This window comes from Crocodylus porosus, unplaced genomic scaffold (genome assembly GCF_001723895.1).
Source record: "Crocodylus porosus isolate Cpor-Errol unplaced genomic scaffold, CroPor_comp1, whole genome shotgun sequence".
NCBI classification, from domain to species: Eukaryota; Metazoa; Chordata; order Crocodylia; family Crocodylidae; genus Crocodylus; species Crocodylus porosus.
Window position 1 is genome coordinate 25,439,286 of NW_017728914.1, and position 20,993 is coordinate 25,460,278.

The window sequence follows — 20,993 nt, forward strand, 5'->3', positions numbered from 1 at the left end:
TGGGCCAGACTGTGCTTAGGGTGGGTGGTGGCAGCGCTGGGCGGGGAACTATATGAGGGGGCTGCAGCCACTCCAGAATTCACTGTAGTCCCCTCCAACATCTCCTAGCGCCACTGCCACCCATCCTGAGCACAGCTCGGCCCAACCCCCCTGCCAGAAAGAGCCCGGCATAGCGCTGGCCCCAGCCCGCAGCAACAGCCCCACCCTGTGCAGATCCAGGCACACACGCCCCTCATTTCCCCCCACCCCATGCCCTCCTGGGTTGCCTGCAGTGGCAGGAGTGCCCCCCCATGGCCCCCGGACAACCTGTGGCTCTGTTCCATGCCCTGCCTTGGCTGGGCAGCGCCTGCCCCAGCCCCACTCCCTCTCTCATTACGGGGCCTTTGATCTGCCCCTCTCCACACCTCTTTCTTCTCCCCACCGCACCAGACTTAACAGCTGGACTCAGCTCTCCAAACTGCTGGGCTGTGCTCCTCACTGCCTGTGTGCTGTGCTGTAGCTGCGTGCATGCACAGGGCATTTATTGGCTATATTATTGGCCGCATCGGGCTATAAAGGCCAGTTTCCGACGCAGTTGATTTTCTTGATATCGGTGCTGTTCCGATATCGGACCAATGTATTGGTGCGCCTCTACTGCTTTGTATACTTATGATGTCCCCTTTCATACTTTTTCTTCTGTTTGCTTTCGCTTGACAACAGAATTAGAAATTAAAGCTTCAAACTAAATTTTATTCATGTGAACACCTGTTTGATCAATTCTGTTTTAATGAACTAAGATGTTGCCTTTTGTTGGCAAGATGTTGGACTAAGATGTTGAATTTTTGATGCAACGCAGTCACGCAGTTCTGTCATTTGAAGGTTTTTACTATTAACAATCTTTTATTACTTGCTTTTTTTAATCTATCACTCAGTGGTAAATCATATAGAAAACATGCTTTAGATTGGTTTGTAGAGCCTTGCTTTTCTTTGTTCCTTGCATCAGAAAAAGCTTTTACTTTTTCTCCCACCGTGATCTGTATAAAATTATGTGGTGTTCTTCAGCCTTAATTAATGGGGAAGGTTCTTGTAAAAGGTTGCCCTAAATCATTTTGTGGAGATGCTCAGGATTGGTCTTAGTCTGTGCTTTCAGAAGTAGATCTATACTGAATATCCTTCAGTTGGAACTTTGTGTAAGAGTTTAATTCATTTACTTTTCTTATTCTGTAGCATTTATCTCCCAGCTCCTCCAAAACACATCCCCATATACATGAATTTTGCAGCTCATTTTTTATGACTGTTTTTATGGGAGCACTTATTGTAAACAACTAGAGCAGCATTTTAACCTGTACATGTAACTTAATATCAGGCTTCTCATAAAATACTACACTTTCAGCCCTAGAAGTTGTTTTTAATCCATTTTATTGTTAGTTTGTGTGCCTTTGCTGGTAGCTTCAGGGTGTCTAACAAGATGGTGTAATTCTGCTTTTAGTGAGAGGGTTTGATGGAGGGATGGATTCTCATAGGATGATCTTTGATCCTTGTGGTAGGTGGATGGGTTGGGAGACATGGCAAGAAGAGCCTGAGAGTCCTACTCGGTAGTATTTAGATCTGTGATGAGAGCATCCTGAGAAAAACCTTGTTCCTGCTTTGTCTCTACTTTGTTCTGATCATTATAAAATTGGTGGCTAGAAAGGTACTTATTCAAGCATGAATACCAAGAGTTTGTATTACTTGAGATTTACCTGTGTGACTTGTTTTGGCACGCTTCTTTTTGGGTGGCTACCAGATGCAGGATGAGCAACAGGAGTACCTGCCAAACCATTTCAGAAAGTATTTGTACTTGCTTTCCTTACCTTTGTTTTCCTAGTGCAATCTGATACAATACATTTGCTTGTTAAGTACTGCTACCAAGAGAAAACTCAGTAGTGTAACTTGAGAGTGAGCCATCGGGGCACATACCCCAGGTACAGACTAAGGAGGTGGAAGCTGTGCCTCCCTCTGCCATTAGCTATTCTTGCATTTCCCAACTGCACATTGCAGTGGGTAGGCATTGTGTGTAATGGAGCAGAAGGCATTCTGGAAATTGTAGTTTTATAGAGGAGCAGTAGATTTAGCTGCTGTTGGGGGGCAAAATCAACCCTATTTTTTGGCTACAAAACCAGTCTTTTACCCTCTTGACATGAGCTTCAGCAGTCAAAAAAAAAAAAAGGGGGGGGGGGTTCCCCTCCACTGCCATTCAAGAGGTACAGTTGCCAGAATATCTTGCCCTATGTGACGCGCATTGACTAGTGGAGGAAACTCAAGAGAGGGCTGTCCCAGTCCGATTATTGCACATTACACTTCTAAGAAAACTATGCTCCTTTATTAACTGAAAGCAGGATTTAACTAAGCCTCATTTCACCAGTTAAGGAGCATGTAATTATGTCCATGTCTACTTTGTGGAACTGTCCCTTTGGATCATTCAGAGGTCACAAATTAGACGGTCAGCGGTGCCTTAATTGACAGATCATACTGATTGGCTGCTCTTTTCCCAGAGGCAGGGAAGTGCAGCAAATAAGCAATCAGATGATTCTGGAGGTGTGATTGAAATTCATGGCAGAGGTAGAGGTCTCATGCTAGTACTGTCTGAAATCTTGTAACTTGTGAAAATACTGAGAGAGTTGGTAACACTGAATACTTACTTTAGATCAAGTGTTTTCATGCTGTGTAATGGATTTCTGAAAAATCAGTGAGAATTTTATGATTTGATATTGAGTGAGCTTGTGCCCAAAGAAAGCTATGGAAGTCAAGTAGGTCACAGCACTCATTTAATGGCCAAGTCCCAGTAATTTTCTCTAGAGCCTTTGATGCCTAAGCTCAAGAGCAGTAAGTATCTAATTTCTGTTTACGGATCACAGCTGTAGAATTTGCTGATTGTTCGAGCAGTGCTCTGGCTGGAGTAACTTCCATAGTTATGAAAACTCACCAAGCCAGTAGCCTATAGCTTCCTTTATTTATATAATACCAGTGTGAGAACTTGGTGATTTAAATGGTTCCAGTGCACTGAAAGCTCTCGATGGGCTTTCACTGTTTTATGCTGTATATAAAAACAATCTAATTTTGAATCCCATTTAAACTGTTGGCTTTAGACAAATGCATGCAATTCTGATGACCACCCAGGAGAAAGTTGATCATGTACTGTAGTTTGTAAGGCAAAGGGGAGAGTAATGCAGTTAATGTTTTCTTAACATGTTAGTGTAGCTCTGGCAATTAGAGATGACAAAGTTAGATTAACTCATTTTGTCCTGAAATGAGATATCACTTGATTCCCAAAGCAAGGTTTCCACATTTATAGTCCTTTTTGTATGATATTAAAATTCAGCAGCCCTTCAGTGCAGTCACACTATTCCAACCACTTAGTCCAAATATTTATACTAGTTACTATAGATCTTTGTCCTTAAAAAAGTGAAAACATAAAAAAGTTGGTTGATCTAATTTTGCACACATTGTTAAATATTTGAAGCATTAACATCAGCATTAATACTTTTTATGGGTGTCTAGATTGTTGTGTATGTTTACATGTTATAGGCATTCATGGAGTCCCCTTATGGGTACGTTAGTGTCAAATGAGCACTAAAAAGTAAAGCTAAAATAATTGCTTAATCTAAATTTGCATTTGTTAATGAACAGGCATAGAAATAAATGCATCTGTTCTGTGTAGTTTAAACTGAAGGGTCTGTATAATTAAATCTGACATACCAAGAAGAATGTTTGTAATGGTTTTGTTCTGTGTCGGGTACTTCTCTGGGAGGGCAGGATACTTGCCCAAAATGAGAATCTTTGGTGGCAACTCTATATACATAGTCTGGGTAGAATGTGCTTCAGAGCATCAAATACACGTTCTGTGTTCTACCCGTTTTTAAAAAAAAAACAAACAAAAAAAAAAACAAAAAAAACCCTTTTTTTATTGCTTCTTACTGGTCAGGAACAATCTAAATAAATTAGTTTGTTCCAGGTTCCACTTTAGAAGTCTGGCTCAGTCTTGGGAAATAATAAACACTAACCTTGAATAAAAGTGCTCTGTTTTAATGTTCATTAAATTGGACTTTAACACAAGCTAATATCTTTGAATAATATCAGTCCATGTAAGCAAGAACAATATGCTTATCAGGACACGTCTTGAATGAACACATTTGTTACATTCATATTTACAGGCACTGCAAGGAAATATAAAAGTACAAGCAAAACTTGTCAAGTATTTTTGTTTTTAATTGGGCATTTCCACTACATTGTCTAACAAACCCTATACCAGTGGTCACCATCCAGTTGATCATGATTGACTGGTCAATCCTGAAGACTCAGAGTTGATCTGAGGCTGGGGGGGCTGAATCCCTCCCCCGACCAGCAAGTGGGGAAGAAGGGGTGGGGTCCAGATTGAGGCCCATGCAGTGAGGGAGGGAGCAGGGCAGAGACAGGAGCAAGGGGTCAGGTAAGTGGGGCCCCAGGGGGGTAGGAAGACTGAGCTGGGAGGGTACAGGAGGTGTCTGCCCCATGATCTGTACGCAGGGCAGGGTGGGCTGCCGCTATGGGCTGGGACTGGGGCCAGGGCTGTGGTGGGGGCTGGACTATACTGTGCTCAGGGCGCATGGTGGTGCTGGTAGGAGGGGTCAGGTGGCTGCAGTTCCCCTCCTAGCACTTGCACACCCAGCCCCCCCGCCCCCCGTGGAACATAGCTCAGTGCGCCCCCAGCCTGCAGCAGCAGCCTGGGCCCTGATCAGGCTGTTGCTGCAGCCTGATCAGGGCATCAGGGCTGGGGCGGTTGGCTTGTCTGGGGCTGCGTGGGGTGGGGGTTCCCACTGCTGGCCCTCCCCATGGATGGGCCTATTGTCTCACTGACTGGCGGGCAGAGGATGAGGCTGAGCCCAGCGGCAGGAGCCCCCTCTCCCCCACTGCTTTAGACAAACTGATTGTCTCAGCATTTGGGTGGGAGCAGCCTGGCGCCAGCCAGGCAGGAGACAGGCCTTGGCCCAGCAGTGGGGTGCTTATGGTTCTGGTCCGCTTCCAGGCCCGGCCCTGGAACAGTTGGCTCATCTGAGCTGGGAGGACAGGGGATGAGAGGGGGCAGGGCATGGTTGATGGGGAGGGGACAGTGATATGCCCATGCCCTGCTTCTGCCCCTCACTTGCAAGCCCCTGCCCCCTACCATCAGCGCTGCTGGTGCCTCTCATGCCAGTCCAACAGCCCCCAATCACCCACCCCAGCTCTGCCAGTACCCCACACTCCCAACCTGCAGTCACTTCCACCCTGTGCGCAGATCAGGGGGGTGCATGATCCCTGGGGCTCTTCTGGGTTGCATGCAATGGCAGGACCGCCCCCATCCCAGTGCACCTGGGTGAGCCACCCTGGGCTCTGATCCTTCCACCACCCAGGCAGGCCAGGGTTTCACTCATCCCTGCCTCTGCCCCTACCCCACTCCTTCCTTCACCACGGGGGGCCTCAGTTGCACCCTCTTCCCTCTCCCACAAAGTGGCCTGCTGGGCGAGGGGTAGGGGTCGGGAGGGGCACAGTAGATCCTGGGTTGCCCCTTTACTTCCAAAAGTGATCTTCATCTTAAAAAGGTTGGAGAACACTGCCTTATATTGTGCGTCTAACTGACTTCTGTCATTTATTAAATTCCTTGCATATAGTTTAGTGCAGGGGTTGTCAACCAGGGGCATGCGTATCCCTGGGGGTACCTGGACCAGTCCTAGGGGGTACACATGGACAGGAGGGGACAGAGTGCTGCCGTCTCCCAGGAGCAGGGGTAGGTCAGGGTGAGGGCAGTGGCGCCCCTTTGCGGAGTGGGGAAGTGCGCATGAGGTGGCTACCACCGCCACACACCAGCCCAGGGGGCATGCACCACCAGCTTCCCCACCCCACAAAGGTGCACTGCTGCCTTCACCGCAGCTTGGTGAGCTTCCCTCCCTTGTCCCTGCTCCTGGGAGGTGGCAGCACTCCATCCTGCCTCCCTGGTCTGTGTCCAGGTGCGCAACTCCCCCCGCCCCCCCCACTTGGTATCTAGCCACCATGGATACATAGTTTAAAAAGGTTGAAAATCCCTGATTTAGTGTATGGGAAAATTAAGCCAAATGCATATGAGAAATTGAGAGTAAATGTAAAATAAAATAAATATTTACAAGTTGGAGTGGTAGAGATTGAGGTTTACTCATTTATTTAGAATTAGAGATGTAAATATAATTTTAAAATATTTGTTTAATCTCCTCTAATTATATTGGTTAAGCCAGGGGCAGGCAATTATTTTGGGCAGAGGGCCACTTACCCAGTTTTGGCAAGCTGTTGAGGGCTGCATGGGTAGCCCTGCCCCTTGATGGGTGCCTTGGCCCTGGGACATTGGCCCCAGCACCGGCAGGGCCCAGAGCAGGGTGCAGGCTGGCAGGGGTCTGTAGAGCCGGGCTCTGCTGCACCAACAGGGAGAGGGGGGAGCTGGCTTGGCTCCATAGAGCCCCTACTGCCCGGGACCCTGTACTCCTGCTGCTGTGCTCTGGGCCCTGCCAGCATTGGCCCTGGGACACTGGTGTAGGCCCCATGCTCCCGCTGGTTCCTGCACCCACTCATTCCCAATGCCCCCCCCAGCCCTGCGGTACAGGCAGGGGGTAGTGCACAGCCCCAACCCCGCATCTGCCAGCAAGGAACAAGATAGTGCTGAGTGTGGGGGGGAAAAGCTACCCCATGGCTGGTGCTCCTTGCTGCAGCTGCTTGCAGCTTGCGTGGGGCTGTCCTGAGCAGACACAGGCTGTGAGCAGCTGTAGCATGGGGCGCTGGAGAGGGGACGCTTTTCCCCACACTCAGCAACAGCTTGTAACCCGCCCCTGCTGCCAGCCTGGGCCCTGTGCAGGCTCTGGGCTTGCCTGTTGGGGCTGTGTTGTGGCAGCAGCAACTGCTCAGCCTGGAGGAAAGTGGCCCCCCCTGCTTGCTGTGCTGGGCAGTGTTTGCTGCTGCTCGTGCCGTGGTAGGCTGCAGCACTCTGTGCTGCCCAGCATGGGAGCTCCAGGTGGGCAGCAGCAAACATTGCCTGGCACGGCAAGTGGGAGGGCTGCAGCTGCTCCCACTGCAGCGCAGCCCTGTTGGGTGAGCCTGGAGCTGGCATGGGGCCCAGGCTGGCAGCAGGGGTGGGTTACAAGCTGGTGCTGAATGCAGGGAAAAGTAGCCCCTCCCCTGCTTTGTGGCTGGAACCCTGTGCTGCAGCTGCTAACAGCCTGCATTGGGGTGCCTGCTTAGGACAGCCCTGTGTGGGCTGCGAGCAGCTGCAGCAGGGAGTGCGGGCCATGGGGCTTCTGGCTGAGGGGGTGGGGTTGGGGGGCCCTGCTGTTGCAGGAGCCTGCTGGGGCTTCCTCTGGGTCCTACTGCCCCTGGCTCCTGTCATCTTTGACAGGAACCAAGGACAGATGAATACATATTAATTTTCTAAATTTTTTTAGGGGCCCCATGGGCCAGATAGAATGGCCTAGCAGGCTGGATGCAGCCCCTGGGCTGTATTTTGCCCACCCCTGGGTTAAGTGGTTTAACCAATAATATACCAGCTCCAGCAGAGCTGCTGCTGGGAACTGCTCCCTGCCCCCAAGGCCCTTTTACTGTGGGGAGGGCTGGAGAAGTTAAGCTCAGCCAGCCAACACAGCCCATGTGAAACCCTGTGCTGGGAGGGAGAGGGCATCTGTGAACCAGCAGATAATTGTTGAATTTGATGGGTCATTAGGCTGTTTTCCTCTTAAGCTATAGGTACTAGTCCCCCTCCTTCTCTCCTTTTCCTGGTTGCTCCCTCCCTGTCTTCAGCCTGCCCTGCTGCCTTTTGATTCTCACTGGGGCACCCTGGCTAGGGACAAGTAATTAGAAACTGGTTTAAACCTGTAACAGAACAGACATTCAGTGCACATGAATCAGTTTGAAAATAGCTGAAACCAGTTTGGGATAAATTCGGTTGAATGTAGTATCAGACTTAACTAATTTGGGTCAAACCAGTTTATGCACTGTCTGTCCCACACCCCTTCCTGGTTTAAGTTAAACCAGAGTCCCCTAGGATCCAGGCATGCTTTCTCAGCTGGGCTAGACTTTCTGTTCCAGAGAGCTGGGCTGGCCCCTCCCCTCTGTTCTGTTGCTGCACCTCCAGGAGAGGTTTGCAGGCTCAGCAGTGTCTGCCTGGCTTCCCCTGCTCCCTCCCCCCACTTGCTGCTCAAGCAGAGATCCCTCCTGTCCCTCTCACAGCACAGACTGTAGCCAACATGTGGTATGCAAGGTAATGCTGAAAGGTGTTTGTGCAAAGCAGACAGGACACTGTCTGCTTAGGGCTTTTTGGAGCTAATCAACAGGTAGCTTGGAAAAAGCTATTTAAGAAGAGCTTGAACTGATGAGACAAATCTTGTTTTCTGATGGGGTGCTAAATACCAATAACAGAGCTGATAAAGGCAGGACACTCTGATTAAGGAACCCCCTCCCTAATCGGAGCATCCTGCCTGGGCCTGGCCTTGCCCCCCTCAGCTCAGCACTGTAAAAGGGAATGGAGGGCTGCTTTAGCACCTCCTGGCTTCTAGCCTGAATCACCGCAGGCATGTGCCTGCATTTCTGGAATGCAAAGGGAATGTCTATCCACCTCCAAATCGGTTCAAACGTTGGAGGTTAGACTAACCTGAAAAGACTGAATCAATTCAGGCTCAGGCTTTTTGAATGAATGTCTGTCTGTCTGTCTTTCCCCCCCCTTCCCTGCTAGACTTGGATTTGCCTAGAGCTAAATGATAACTGGTAAGCTAACTGGTTATCACTGCACTTACCGGTTAAACAATTAATCATTTAAGCTTTCACATCCTTACTTAGAATAGGACAATAGTTTTATTGTTTAGATTTCAAACGTGCTTCGGCAAGGATTTTGAAAATATTTCATTATCTAAATATGTCATGCAAATAATAATCCCTTAAATTCATATAGTCTTTTATCATATTAAACTACAGTCTTTCAGTGAAAGTTTATTTCATATTTGACTTTAAAGAACGTGTCAGATTTAATATGAGATAATTGTGTTGATTTAAACTAGGGATGCACTGATAGTGATTTTGGGTGCTGATACTGATATCTGATTTTTAAGGAGGCATATTGGCTGATACTGGTCTGATTCCTGATGAAGCTACATGCAACTGGTAAGTCTGTTGTGGTGGAAGGGATGGGAAGGGGCTTCGGGGAGGGGGGGCAGATCAGGGCTCCTGCGTTTAGAGAGGGAGTGGGGCTGGGGAAGGGGCTGAGACAGGAGCTGCCCAGCTGGGATGAAGCCATGGCTGCGGGGAAGGAGGGGCAGCTCCTGCCACTGCGCGCCCCAGGATGGCATGGAGGGGCGGCTTTGTGCCCCCGGATCTGGCAGGGCAGGCTGCAGGCTCAGGCTGAGGCTGGGGCTGCGCTGGGCTCTTCCAGGCTGCACTCAGGGCAGGTGGTGGTGGTGCTGGGAGAGGGGCTGTGCGGTGGGGCTGCAATCACCCCAAATTTTGCCGTAGCCCCTGCTCCCAACTCCACTGCCACCTGCCCTGACCCCCCTCCCTGGTCCAAGCTCTCATCCAACCCCCGAAACGCGCCAGGAAGAGCCTGGCACGGCCCCAGCCTGCAGCTGCAGACCACCCTCCCCTTACCGCCATGCCCTCCTGGGGTGTGCACAGCGGCAGGAGCCACCCCCTGGATGAGCCACAGCTCTGTCCTGCTACCTACCCCACCGCAGCTGGGCAGCATCTGCCCCTGTCCCACTCCCTCCCTCACTATGGGGTGTGTGGATCTGCTGCTCCCTCCCCTTTCTTTTCTCCCTCTCCTTTTACTGCAACAGACTTACAAGAGGTATGCAGCTCTCCAAGCTGCTGGGCTGTGCTTCTCGCCGCCCAGGCATTTATCAGCCAAATTATCGGCCACAGTTGGCTGATTTCTGATGCAATCAATTTTCTTTATATTGGTGCCAATCCAATATCAGTCTAATGTATTGGTGCACCTCTAATTTAAACTTCCTGGCATGTTAAAATTCAGTGCACATAAGATGGTATTGCCCTCTGATTCTTAGTTTAGTTTCCCAATTACATCTAGGCCTAGTGCTTTGTCAGGCTCAAGTGGAGGATTTTTAGACCAGTTATATCTTTGGTTGGCTTTAATGTTCTTGTTCATATAGGGTAACTGGTAATTCGCTTGTTTTTAAAAGTGAAAATGTCATCTTAATCCATATTGATCAGTACTTACAGATTTGGTATGATGGTACAATGGATGAAAAGTGGCAGTATTACTGTAACTGAGGTGTCAACTGAAATAATTGTTTGCAGTAGACATGTCATTTTTGAAGATCCTGGTAACAACAGCAAAGCTGAATTCAAAGTGCAGGGAGAGGATGCATAAAACCTTTGTGGGAGGGAGGAGAGGAAATAATGTTAAAAAAAAAAAAAGTAGAGATCAAGCGTTGGGTATGGGAAAAGGTAAAAGGGAGTCGGGGATTTATTGTTTGTAGAAACAGTTGGGAAAAGAGGAAAAAGCAGTGGCAGGTTTTAACTGTGAATTACAGCTGGATGCTCCTAGACCTGTTGTTATTGTCACTCTGGTTGAGAATCCTTGTCCTAGCGCCTGTGTGTGTGGATGGAGGGAGGGATGTGGGGGTTCTTGTTTTTTGAAGTCAGCTACTTGTTTTAAATTACTGCAGAGGTCAAAAGGGTTGCAGGAATAGGGGTTTACCGTGGGATTCTATATTAATTTTTCTGTTTGATTTTTTGTGATCTCCTTCAGTGTTACAGATAAAAGCTGTTTGCTGATGATGGATATATAACCAACTTACCTGTAGATGTCAGCTGCTTTTAATAAAGGAAACACCTCAATTTGGATATCCCCTATGTAGAACCAGGGTCCTTCAGTTGAATTATTCTGTTGTCATACCAAACACAGTGACACCAGCTCTTTTTTCCTTCTTTATTTCCTTTCTGTGATCAGAAATTATGTTTCTATTGTAGCAACATGAACCGTGAAGACCGGAATGTGCTGCGTATGAAAGAAAGGGAAAGGCGAAATCAAGAAATTCAACAGGGCGAAGAAGCCTTTCCACCAAACTCTCCTCTCTTTGCTGAACCTTATAAAGTTGTGAGTTTCTGCAGTTCTAAAACAATGCAGTTTTTTTTTTTGTAGCAAAGCCATATTCAATTGACTGATGGTAGCCTTTCTTTTTTTTAGACTGCATTATTTGGTGCACAGTTCTTGTGTACAGAAACAGGGTTTAAAAATGAAGGTGGAAGGTTACTAGGTAGCAGAGCTAATAGATCACTCAAGATGTTGCTTTATTTGAAGGAATGAAATGAGCTACTACACTACTACAGTGACTTCAGGTTTTTAATTCATTCATTGTTTTAATGCAACCATAGCAATTAGCTGAGGAAATGAGAATTGAGTCTTGCTACACTAAATGTTGCCTGTTGTAATAGGCCAGTGATATTAAAGTGGCAAAACCCCTCTATTATGGATAAAGTTATTATAACAGAGTTCATACAGCCTTTTCTGGTTTGAGAAGTAAGAGTATATATCTTTACTAGTGAACACATTTATACTGGTAAAATTGTGTCCGCAATAGGATTTGTACCAGTATAATTAATGGGAAAAACAAATTGTACTCATAAGACGGTATTACTTTTCTAGGTTTTAAGGAACTGTTGGAGAAATATCCTAGGAAATCAGTTAGATACTTACTTTTTTTTTAAAGCTTATGTGTCTAGTCTTCTGGTGACCATTTTAGGTGATTTGATATTATTGTTCAGATGTTCGCTATAAGTCTAGAGCAGGGGTGGGCAATTATTTTGGGTGGAGAGCTGCTTACCAAGTTTTGGCAAGTGGTTGAGGGCTGCATGGCAAGTCCTGCCCCTTGACAGGTGCCCCGCCCCCTGGTCACCATCTTGTGACCAGAAGTCCCGCCCCCTAACTCCTGACTTTTGCCACCAGAAGTCTCTCCCTTTCCCCCAGAAGTACTCCTTTCAGCAAGGAGTTTTGCCATCTCGGAACCAAAAAATACCAAATTATATTCTAAAAAGCCAACATTGACAACATTCATTACTTTGATTTCAAAAAATATTTTTGTCTTGATTTACATGCGTTTGTGTAGTGTACGCAGAGGTTATTGCACAATAGCTTAAAATGAAGGTTTACTCTTGTATATTGTGGGAGGTACATATAGGTTTGTGGGGGGCCTTGGGAGGGTGGGTATGGAGTTTGTGTGGGGGGGAGGGTGGCTGGAGTGTGGACACCTGTGTGTATGGCAGAGCTGGGGGAGAGGTGCGAGTGCATGTGTATGGAGGGGTGTGCATGTGGGACTCTCCTTATGAACACAGGCGCATGCGCAGACATGCTGCCCCTGCCTACATGCACACACTCTCTGTCCCTGCCTACACATGTACCAGAGGGGCCCTGTGCTCCCCAGCTGGCAATACAGCTGGGAGGCACATGGTGCTGGAGCAGGGCTGGGGCAGGAAAAGAGTGAAAGGATTGAGAGTGGGGCAGGGCTGGGCTGCTCAGTCCTGCTGAGGGCTCCCCCTGGGTCCTACTATCCCTGGCTCCTGTCAGCTTTGACAGGCAGCCAGGAGCAAATAAATATTAATTTACTAATATTTTGAGGGGCCCCATGGGTCGCATAGAATGGCTTGGCAGGCCAGATTTTCCCAACCCTGGTCTAGAACTATCTCATATGGAACTTGTGTACTTGGGGACAAACTAGTATCAAATCTGACCCCAGTTCCAGATTTGTGATTCCGATGGGCAGGTTTTTTTTCTTTGAACAAAATTTCTGCTCTGTTTATTGCTGACACTGCAGAACTGTGCAGAATACTGACTAGAAACTGGCTATACACTCTTCATTCATTCAAGAGTGTATTGGGCCCATTTTTTTCCCCCAGAGTGAGAGATGCTAGGCTATAAAAAGTGCGTAAATAAAATACTCATTTCTTTAAAGTGCTAACTCCACTTCTGTGGGTGGCCTGCAATGCTTCCACACTTTTCATTTCATAGGGAGTCTAAAGCAATGGTTCCTGACCTCTTTGGCTGAAAGGTACCCATCATTAGACACAGGGCACCCCTCCATAACTTTTTGAACGTGCGAGAGCTCAGTTCACAAAACTTATTTATTTATTACAGTGTTTACCTCCTTGCAGAGGGGCTGAGCAGTAGAGGTGGGGGAGTGATAAGGCAAAGAAGAGTCTGAGTTTGAGTGCACCTCATCAGCACCCTTCAAAGGGTTTCACAGGACATCGGGGTGTGCTGGCACCTCAGTTGAGAATCACTAGCCTGTAGAGTTTTGTGAGCAGGATTTTTAAACATTACCATAAAACTTTTTAGACTTTCTATTTGTTTCTATTCCCTTAATTGTCTAACTTATTGGTATAGCTTACTATATGTGTGTAGCTAATAACAACTGTTTAATGGAAACTTTATGGTTTTCTCTGCTATTTCAAGGAACGCATATTAAGTGTCACATATACACAAACTGTAGTTAATTAAGCTGCTTTAGATTGCTTCCCACAGGCTATCAAAGTAAGTGTGGTGAGTGGCCCAGTTTAAAACTTTTTTGCTCTTTTTATTGGTAGGAGTTTCTGTCATAAATCTTTAGAACATGGAGTCCTATTTCCTTCTTTCCTAAAGGAAGGGTGGCACTGTGATATTTAAAGGGGAAACCATAAGAGAAAGATCTACTTCAGTGAGGAGTTTAGAGGGCTGCTTCTAAGGGTGCACCAAATATATACAAACATGAGTCTACATTCTCCATTTTACCTATTTGATAAACAATCAATCCTTAACGAATGCAGCCAAATTAGCCTTCTGTTAATAGCCGAGGTTTGTTTTGGGTGCCATTAGTCGATTCCAGGACATAAGGCAAAATTTTGCATTGATGCTTGACACATCTCGTATTGTCTTTGTGATTGTGTTTTCTGGGGTTGGGTTGAAGACTTTACCATTACATTATGTAGATGTATTCTGTATTTATGTGGTGCTTTACAGAACTGTATCTATAATGTGGCTTAGTGGTTCTCAACTTTTTTAGGGTCAAGACGCTCGGAAAATTCCAGCCCTTAGTTTTCACTCTCTTTTAACTACCGAAAAATAATAGAGCAGTTATTTTGTTGCAAAGAACTTGGAAAGCTCACAATAGGTCAAAATGTTTTTGACGCTGGATTCCTGTTTGAAATCTCTGGGTTTATGTTGTGAATTTTATTTGCGTGCCTAACAGTGCTAACATTGTGTGGCACCCCACAGCACCCTTGAAAGGATCTCAAGACACCTCACGGTGCCCAGGTCCCGTGGCTGAGAATCACTGATCTAGCTACCATTGTTTCCTCAAAGGAAGCTATGGCAACTATCAAACTTGACTGAATATACTATTTTATTAGCTTACTAACAGTTTCTTTGTTACAGGTGCACAGTCAAATGGGAAGCTGGTTTTATCCTACTGTCATTTTAATCTTAAAAAGATACAGTATGTAGAAAGATGAGGAGAGATGAAAGAAATGAAGATTCTGAATAAATTATGAAATCAGGCTATCAATTCTAGCCATCAGAAAGGACTAACAACACAGTCTGTGGAGTCTTTAAATAGAACATTTCTAAGCTATTTGCACTAGGATTTTGGTCACCAGTGGGAGTTGGGTTTCTGCTGCCATTTTCCAAATTTGAAAATTCCACCTCCTTTCTGTGATGGCCTATGGGTGGTGTAGCCCAGTTGTGAGAGCCCTGCAATGGGATTCCTTAGATCTGGGCTCTGTTCCTAACTGCCTTTGCTCTTCTGGGTGATCCTAGGCAAGTCATTTCATTTCCCTGTGCCAGTTTTCCCTGAGTAAGCCCCCCAATTTCATTTTAATACTGACTAACTTTCTAAAGTGCTTGGTGGAAATCTGCTGATGAAAAGCTCCAAAGCAGTGTTAATAATTTGCTACTATTTTCTTAATGTGTTTACATTTATAAGAGAGTATAAGATTTTTTTTTTTTTTAAAGACGTGTTTGGTAGGGTACTGTTTATAGACTCTGCAGTACAAACTAGAATGCTTATGGAGTTCTTAGCCTTGATTAGTTTTTAATCAAGTGAACTGACTGCACTTGCAGTTGTGATTTAAAAAATAAATAAATTTCATATCTTGTTTCTGTTATGCCTTGTACAGACCAGCAAAGAAGATAAACTATCTAGTCGTATTCAGAGTATGCTTGGGAATTATGATGAAATGAACGATCTTATAGGAGACAGATCTGTGCAAAAGCCTGTTGGGATTCCCAAGCCAACAGTACCATCAACCCCAGATGAAAAATCAAACCAAAGTTTCTTTGGTGAGCAGAGACACAGTACTAGCTCTCATCAGAGCAACAAATGGACTCCTGTAGGACCAGCACCTAGCACTTCCTCCCAATCTCAGAAACGGTCCTCAGGTTTACAGAGTGGACACAGTAGTCAGCGTGGCAGTGGCAATAACACTAGCAGTAGTGGCCAGAGACATGATCGTGACTCATACGGTGGTAGCAGTAGCAGCCGCAAAAAAGGCCAGCATGGATCAGAACACTCAAAATCCCGTTCTTCCAGCCCTGGAAAACCACCTGCTGTTTCTTCATTGAGTTCCAGCCATTCCAGGTCTCATGGAAGTGATCATCATAATAAGGAACATCAGCGTTCAAAATCTCCACGTGATTCTGATGCCAATTGGGACTCTCCCTCCCGTGTACCTTCGTTTTCAAGTGGGCAGCACTCTAACCAGTCTTTCCCACCTTCGCTAATGTCCAAGTCAAGTTCAATGTTGCAGAAGCCCACTGCCTACGTAAGGCCCATGGATGGACAGGAGTCCATGGAACCAAAGTTACCTTCAGAACACTACAGTAGCCAGACCCATAGCAACAACATGAGTGAGCTGAAGCCTAGCAGCAAAGCGCATCTAACCAAGCTGAAAATACCGTCTCAACCACTAGATGTAAGTTGGTAGCAAGTTGTTGGGTTTTCATTTCAAGTGTCTGTGGGTGGGATTTTCAGAAGAGCCTGAGGGAGTTCAGATACCTAATTTGTTCAGGCCAGTGGTGTGGGGCTGGTCCGTGGACTTGATCCTGCATGCAGTGTCAGCTTGCGGGTCCAGCATAGGGTCCTTCTGCGGGTGAGGTCTGGTGTGCTTGCCTGACCTCATTCACCAGATCCAACTGTGTGCTGGCCTGACCCCGTGTGCCAGCACAGTCTAGTGCCTAAGGCTGCATTATCTGGTCCACAAAGTTCCCCATGGGTCTGGAAACTTGCCACCAGGTGAGCAGCACTGCCTCCACTCTCCAGCCACCAAATTTCCAGTCCTCTGGGGAGACCCCTGGGCTGGATGACATGTTTTTGTAGGCTGGATCTGGCCCACAGGCTACAGGTTGAGCACCAGTGGTCTAGGCCCAGTTTATAGGCCAATTTTTTACTCAAAAGAGATGAAGCATCTCGCTGAAAACTGAAGCATTTTATGTTCCATGCAGTAAAGTCACACATTTTCATTCAGAAGTGAGTTCTTTTTTAGTTCTTTTTTTCCTTCATTTCTCTCATGTACATTTCTCATTTTTACATTGTGCATTTCCGTGTTGTTTGCAATTACAATTTCATAGATCTTTCTGACAAGTTGCCAGGAAACAGTAGACTTTACCGTGGGCCATTTTAAAATGTGGCAGATGTAGGTAATGGCATATGCCAGTTTTTCTTTCGAAGTGTTGTAGTTGCTGTATGTGGCATACCTAAACTTTTTCTTAAAAAAAAGAGCTGAATTGAGTTCAAACTTGAACCGGTCACACTACTATGCATACAGCATATTCAGTTAAACACCTTTCAGTGATCTGACCATTCTTGGAGAAGAGAATGCTTTGGTTGTGCACAGCCATATGAGGAAGAAATGTGTAAAACATAGTAAGGTGTTACTGTACCTACTGCATTGGCTACTAGAGTAGCAATAGCCTGAGAGAGACTAACATTATATCAAGAAATAAGTAGTTGAATAAAATACAAAGTAATGAAATGTATTTCTTTCCCATGAAATAAGAAGAGGTGCTCAATCCCTTCTCTCCCTTCTGGCCTAATTAGCTACAGTTGTGCCATGTTAGTGTAACTGTCTCCCTCCTTTTAATATACACAGTGTTACTGCATAATGCAGCTCACCAGAACAGAGTCTGCAGCCTTGTTACTTTGCTCCAACATCTTGCTGTTTTGTTCACTTTAATTCAGATATAGTCAGTGGCCTATTCCAGTAACTGTTTAAAAGTTAGGGCTTCTCCTGTTATTCTTCTGTTACTGGTTTAAGATCGTGTTAACACTTAAGTGAGCATTAGGGCTGAGGAATTAGAATGGCATTATTTTTTCATGCCGTTTTTGCTTTTCATGGCTGGGTGGGACTTGAGACCATAAGACATTTGGGATTGCTATGAATCTGAAATGATCATTATACAATTGTTGCTGGTTCTTTGGTCTAGCAGGTTGTCTTTTCATAGTGAATCTGGATGTATATCAAGTGCTGAACTGCAAACAAGCATCGCTCTTATTTTTCCCTTCTGTCTTGAGGGGAGGAAAAAAGCCTTAAGAGTCATAAATATAGCAATTAATCCTGAGCTTTGATTTCTAGGCATCAGCATCTGGCGATGTGAGCTGCGTCGATGAAATTCTAAAAGTAAGTTCTGTTCTGCTGGTTCATGACCTAATGTATTAAATAAACACAAGCACTGTTAAGAGCTGTGTGCAAACAAGGAAATTAACAGCTGTCCAGGAGCACCTCTTAAGCTATCTGACTTCATAAAAAAGCATTATTTTTAGTAAAGAATATAGTGCTTACCCCTAGGTCTGCTGCAGTTTTCTTAACCTCAAAGCCAGTAAAGTTTAATACTTAATCCTCTGCCTTTCCACAGTTTCATTCCTGAATGTATTTTACTTGTCTCTTTCCTTAGATGCATATTTTAGAGATTTGAGGTCCTCTGCAAAAAACCTTGCTTGCTATACCCATAGAGAGTCAAATTATTTATTCGCAGTAAAGTCAAATGCATATAAAACTGGAAAAAATGGAGGTTTTAAGGGGCACTAATCTTGGTGTTTTTTGATGTAGGTTAAAAAAAAATCAGGAAGGAGTAAGTTTTAAAAGTTGAGTCTGATTTGTTGTAACTGATGGCTTTGCTGTTTGGCTTGGCTGCAGGAGATGACCCACTCTTGGCCTCCCCCGCTGACTGCTATTCATACACCATGCAAAACAGAACCTTCAAAATTTCCTTTTCCAACAAAGGTCAGTTGATGACAAATGTTTACTTAATGACCCAGTGCTCAGGGGTGTTAACAGCAAAGAACCTTTTTTTGAAGACAAGATTTTAATACTCTTATTAGTTAAAACCATGTCTATACTGTTTCCTAGGTCTATCAGCACGTTTGTTACCCTTTGTTTGAAAATCTAGTTTGGGTTTGCAACATGGGAGCCCCCATGGGGAATTCAGACTCATTCTTTTGCCATGTCCATTCTGCTCTGGAATAGTTAGCACTTTTTCCAGGTTATAGTCTTTTCTTCTTCCTGGAATATTTTATTCACTCAATTATAGTGCCTTTTGGAAAGGAACAAGTCACCAGGCTTTCTTATTTTCCATACACACTATGGTTTGATAAACTCAGGCCTTTGTTGTGGTGTACTTGAAAGTACAAAGTATGCTCTACATTTATACTTTTCAGAATCATCATTTGAGCCGTTAGTCATTATTTCTTTATTATGAAAGCATTAAGAGTCAAATGCTCACCCTTCCCTTGTTTTAAGTGTAGTTGAGGGTTTGTTTGGTTTTTTGTTTGTTTGTTTTTTAACTTGAAAAGGGATATATGACTTTGTTATATATGAAGAGTATAATGCTAAAAATACAGACTATCCTCCCCAAAATTGCAATACTTACTGTTTGGGCATAAAATGAGTTTTTGACAATTTACAAGTCCATCGGTAAGATTACTTTTTATTTTACAAGTAAGCAGCAAGATAACAGTTTTTAAAAGCATTTAAAATGCGTCTACTTCCACAATGGCAGCCATTACAGTGGCACCAAAAAAAAAGATGAAGTCCAGTTGAAGTGCTGACCCAGATAGCTTAATGAGTCAACATGTTAGCTGAAAGGAGGCTGGCTTCACTTCTCCTTGGGCAGCATGGGAATGTGATAGCTGGCCACTGAGGCTTCAGTTCCAGAGGGGGTAATGAAGTATGGTAACCATTTTTGAAGTAGTAGATCTTTATTGACTTTTTGTACAAGACTGCTGTTTTCTATTGGCATGGGCTGAAGAAGAAGTGTCCTGTTACAAAGAATTGCCAAAACTGCTGTCTGCTGTTAAAAACAGAAATAAACTACTTGGGCACCAGATATCATTGAAAAATCAAGGAAGGAGAAGTGCATGTGTTTGTTTGTAGTCAATGAGGGAAAAGGGAAGCTCTTCAATGTATTCTGTCTGCGTGTTGCTGTTCTGTAGTAAGGTAAAGGAGCCATATACTGGTAAATCTGACCCTTTAAAGTTAAATCTTAGGCATTTCTATTTGCTAATGTATATCTTTAAATCATTAGAAAAATCATCTGGTTACTTTGTTAGTTAAAAAAACAACAAGGAAATTCCCAAATGCAAACTACATGAACGTGGAATTAATGTTGAGAATTTAGCAATACTGTAGTTATCACCAAAGGATCTAAACTCAGGAAAAACAGAGTTAAGTTTAAGCTTGTGAAAAATTCAAACATATTAAGTAATGGAAATAAACAGTTAAGGCATCCAGATTGCAGTGACTCCATGTGGGAGTGGAAGGGAGGAATGAAGGTAAAAACCATAATGTGATTTGAAGAAAGGATATCTTTAATCTAGAGGGAGATGAAACTGTTATAACTGGACGACAGTTGTATGTTGCATTGTTATACTTACCAGAACATGATCCCACTTGGAGTAGATTATGTAGAATTTACCCGGCTTTTGTTTCATGTGTATATTGACCAGAACTGAAATAGCCAACCATGTTAAGGTTATAATTTTGCATCAGTCCTAAAATGGGATAGAGTAGTGTGCCCGTTGTTTGGAACGGTTTCAGCTTGCCTGTAGTTTCAGTGTACATGGCTGCATAAATTGCTTTCAGTTCATATTTTAAAGGTTAGCTCCACAATCGTAAGGACTACACTATTTTTTCCTTAATGAAAGAAGATTCATTTTGGAGCATCCCTGTCAATCTCCAGAAGAAAGTACTAGTTCAGTGGCATGAGGCAGTGTTATCTCTGATACAGAATAGTTGAGTCAAGTATTTAAGAAGTTCTCTCTTTCAGAAATTCATACCGTTGCCAATTTTTTCCTGCTAAAGTAGATAATCTGCTTAAAATTTGTAACCATGTGGATGGTACACTGTCATCTTCATAGCCTTCGTTTACTTTAACAGGAGAACATTGTCTGCGGATAAAATTTGTTTTTACTTTGAAAATTGAAGAGAGATGAAGCATGGAATAAGCATATCTAATTGCCCCAGCATTCTGTGTTCTTGAAGACTGAATTTCCTTTTGAAGGAAGTTTATTTCTTATGAAATTGTCTTTAGTACTTGAACATAAGGGAAACATTTTTCTTTAAACGGCTATTACTAATATCCTTCTTTTTTTGCGGAAGCAATTGAGTAGGAGTGTTCTTATATAATTTCCAAGATTAATGGAGCTGCTTTAAGCAGTTCGTTAACATGGTCCTTTTAAGGGCTTTGATTAGGTCTTGCAAATGTGGTTTGCCAACAGCTCCAAGCCAAATGCTGTCAGTGCTCACCCACAGAACTCCCACATTCCTGAAGAGAGCTGAATGGGGCTCAGCTCATGTTTATTCATAGGTCTTCCAACTCTAGGGTTAGCCATACGTGAATTATTATCCCATTTGGATAACATGTTGTTAGCAAACAAGGTGGATTGATATTGCCCAGTGCAGTGGGAATTTAAAAAAACGTTCCACAATTCCCAAACTTGCTTCCTGGGGCATAAACAAGTCCCATGGATTCA

At 44.6% G+C, this 20,993-nt stretch overlaps 1 protein-coding gene across 1 annotated transcript in view; it reads left to right on the forward strand.

The window, feature by feature from the left end:
* AFF4 (AF4/FMR2 family member 4) overlaps positions 1-20,993 on the forward strand; it is a 79,343-nt gene that overhangs the window by 23,525 nt on the left and 34,825 nt on the right. The window contains exons 2-5 of the mRNA XM_019535023.1: positions 10,969-11,095; positions 15,145-15,939; positions 17,599-17,643; positions 18,160-18,246. Of these exons, the coding sequence (XP_019390568.1) occupies positions 10,973-11,095; positions 15,145-15,939; positions 17,599-17,643; positions 18,160-18,246 (1,050 nt within the window). The 5' untranslated portion in view covers positions 10,969-10,972. The remainder of the gene's footprint in view (positions 1-10,968; positions 11,096-15,144; positions 15,940-17,598; positions 17,644-18,159; positions 18,247-20,993) is intronic.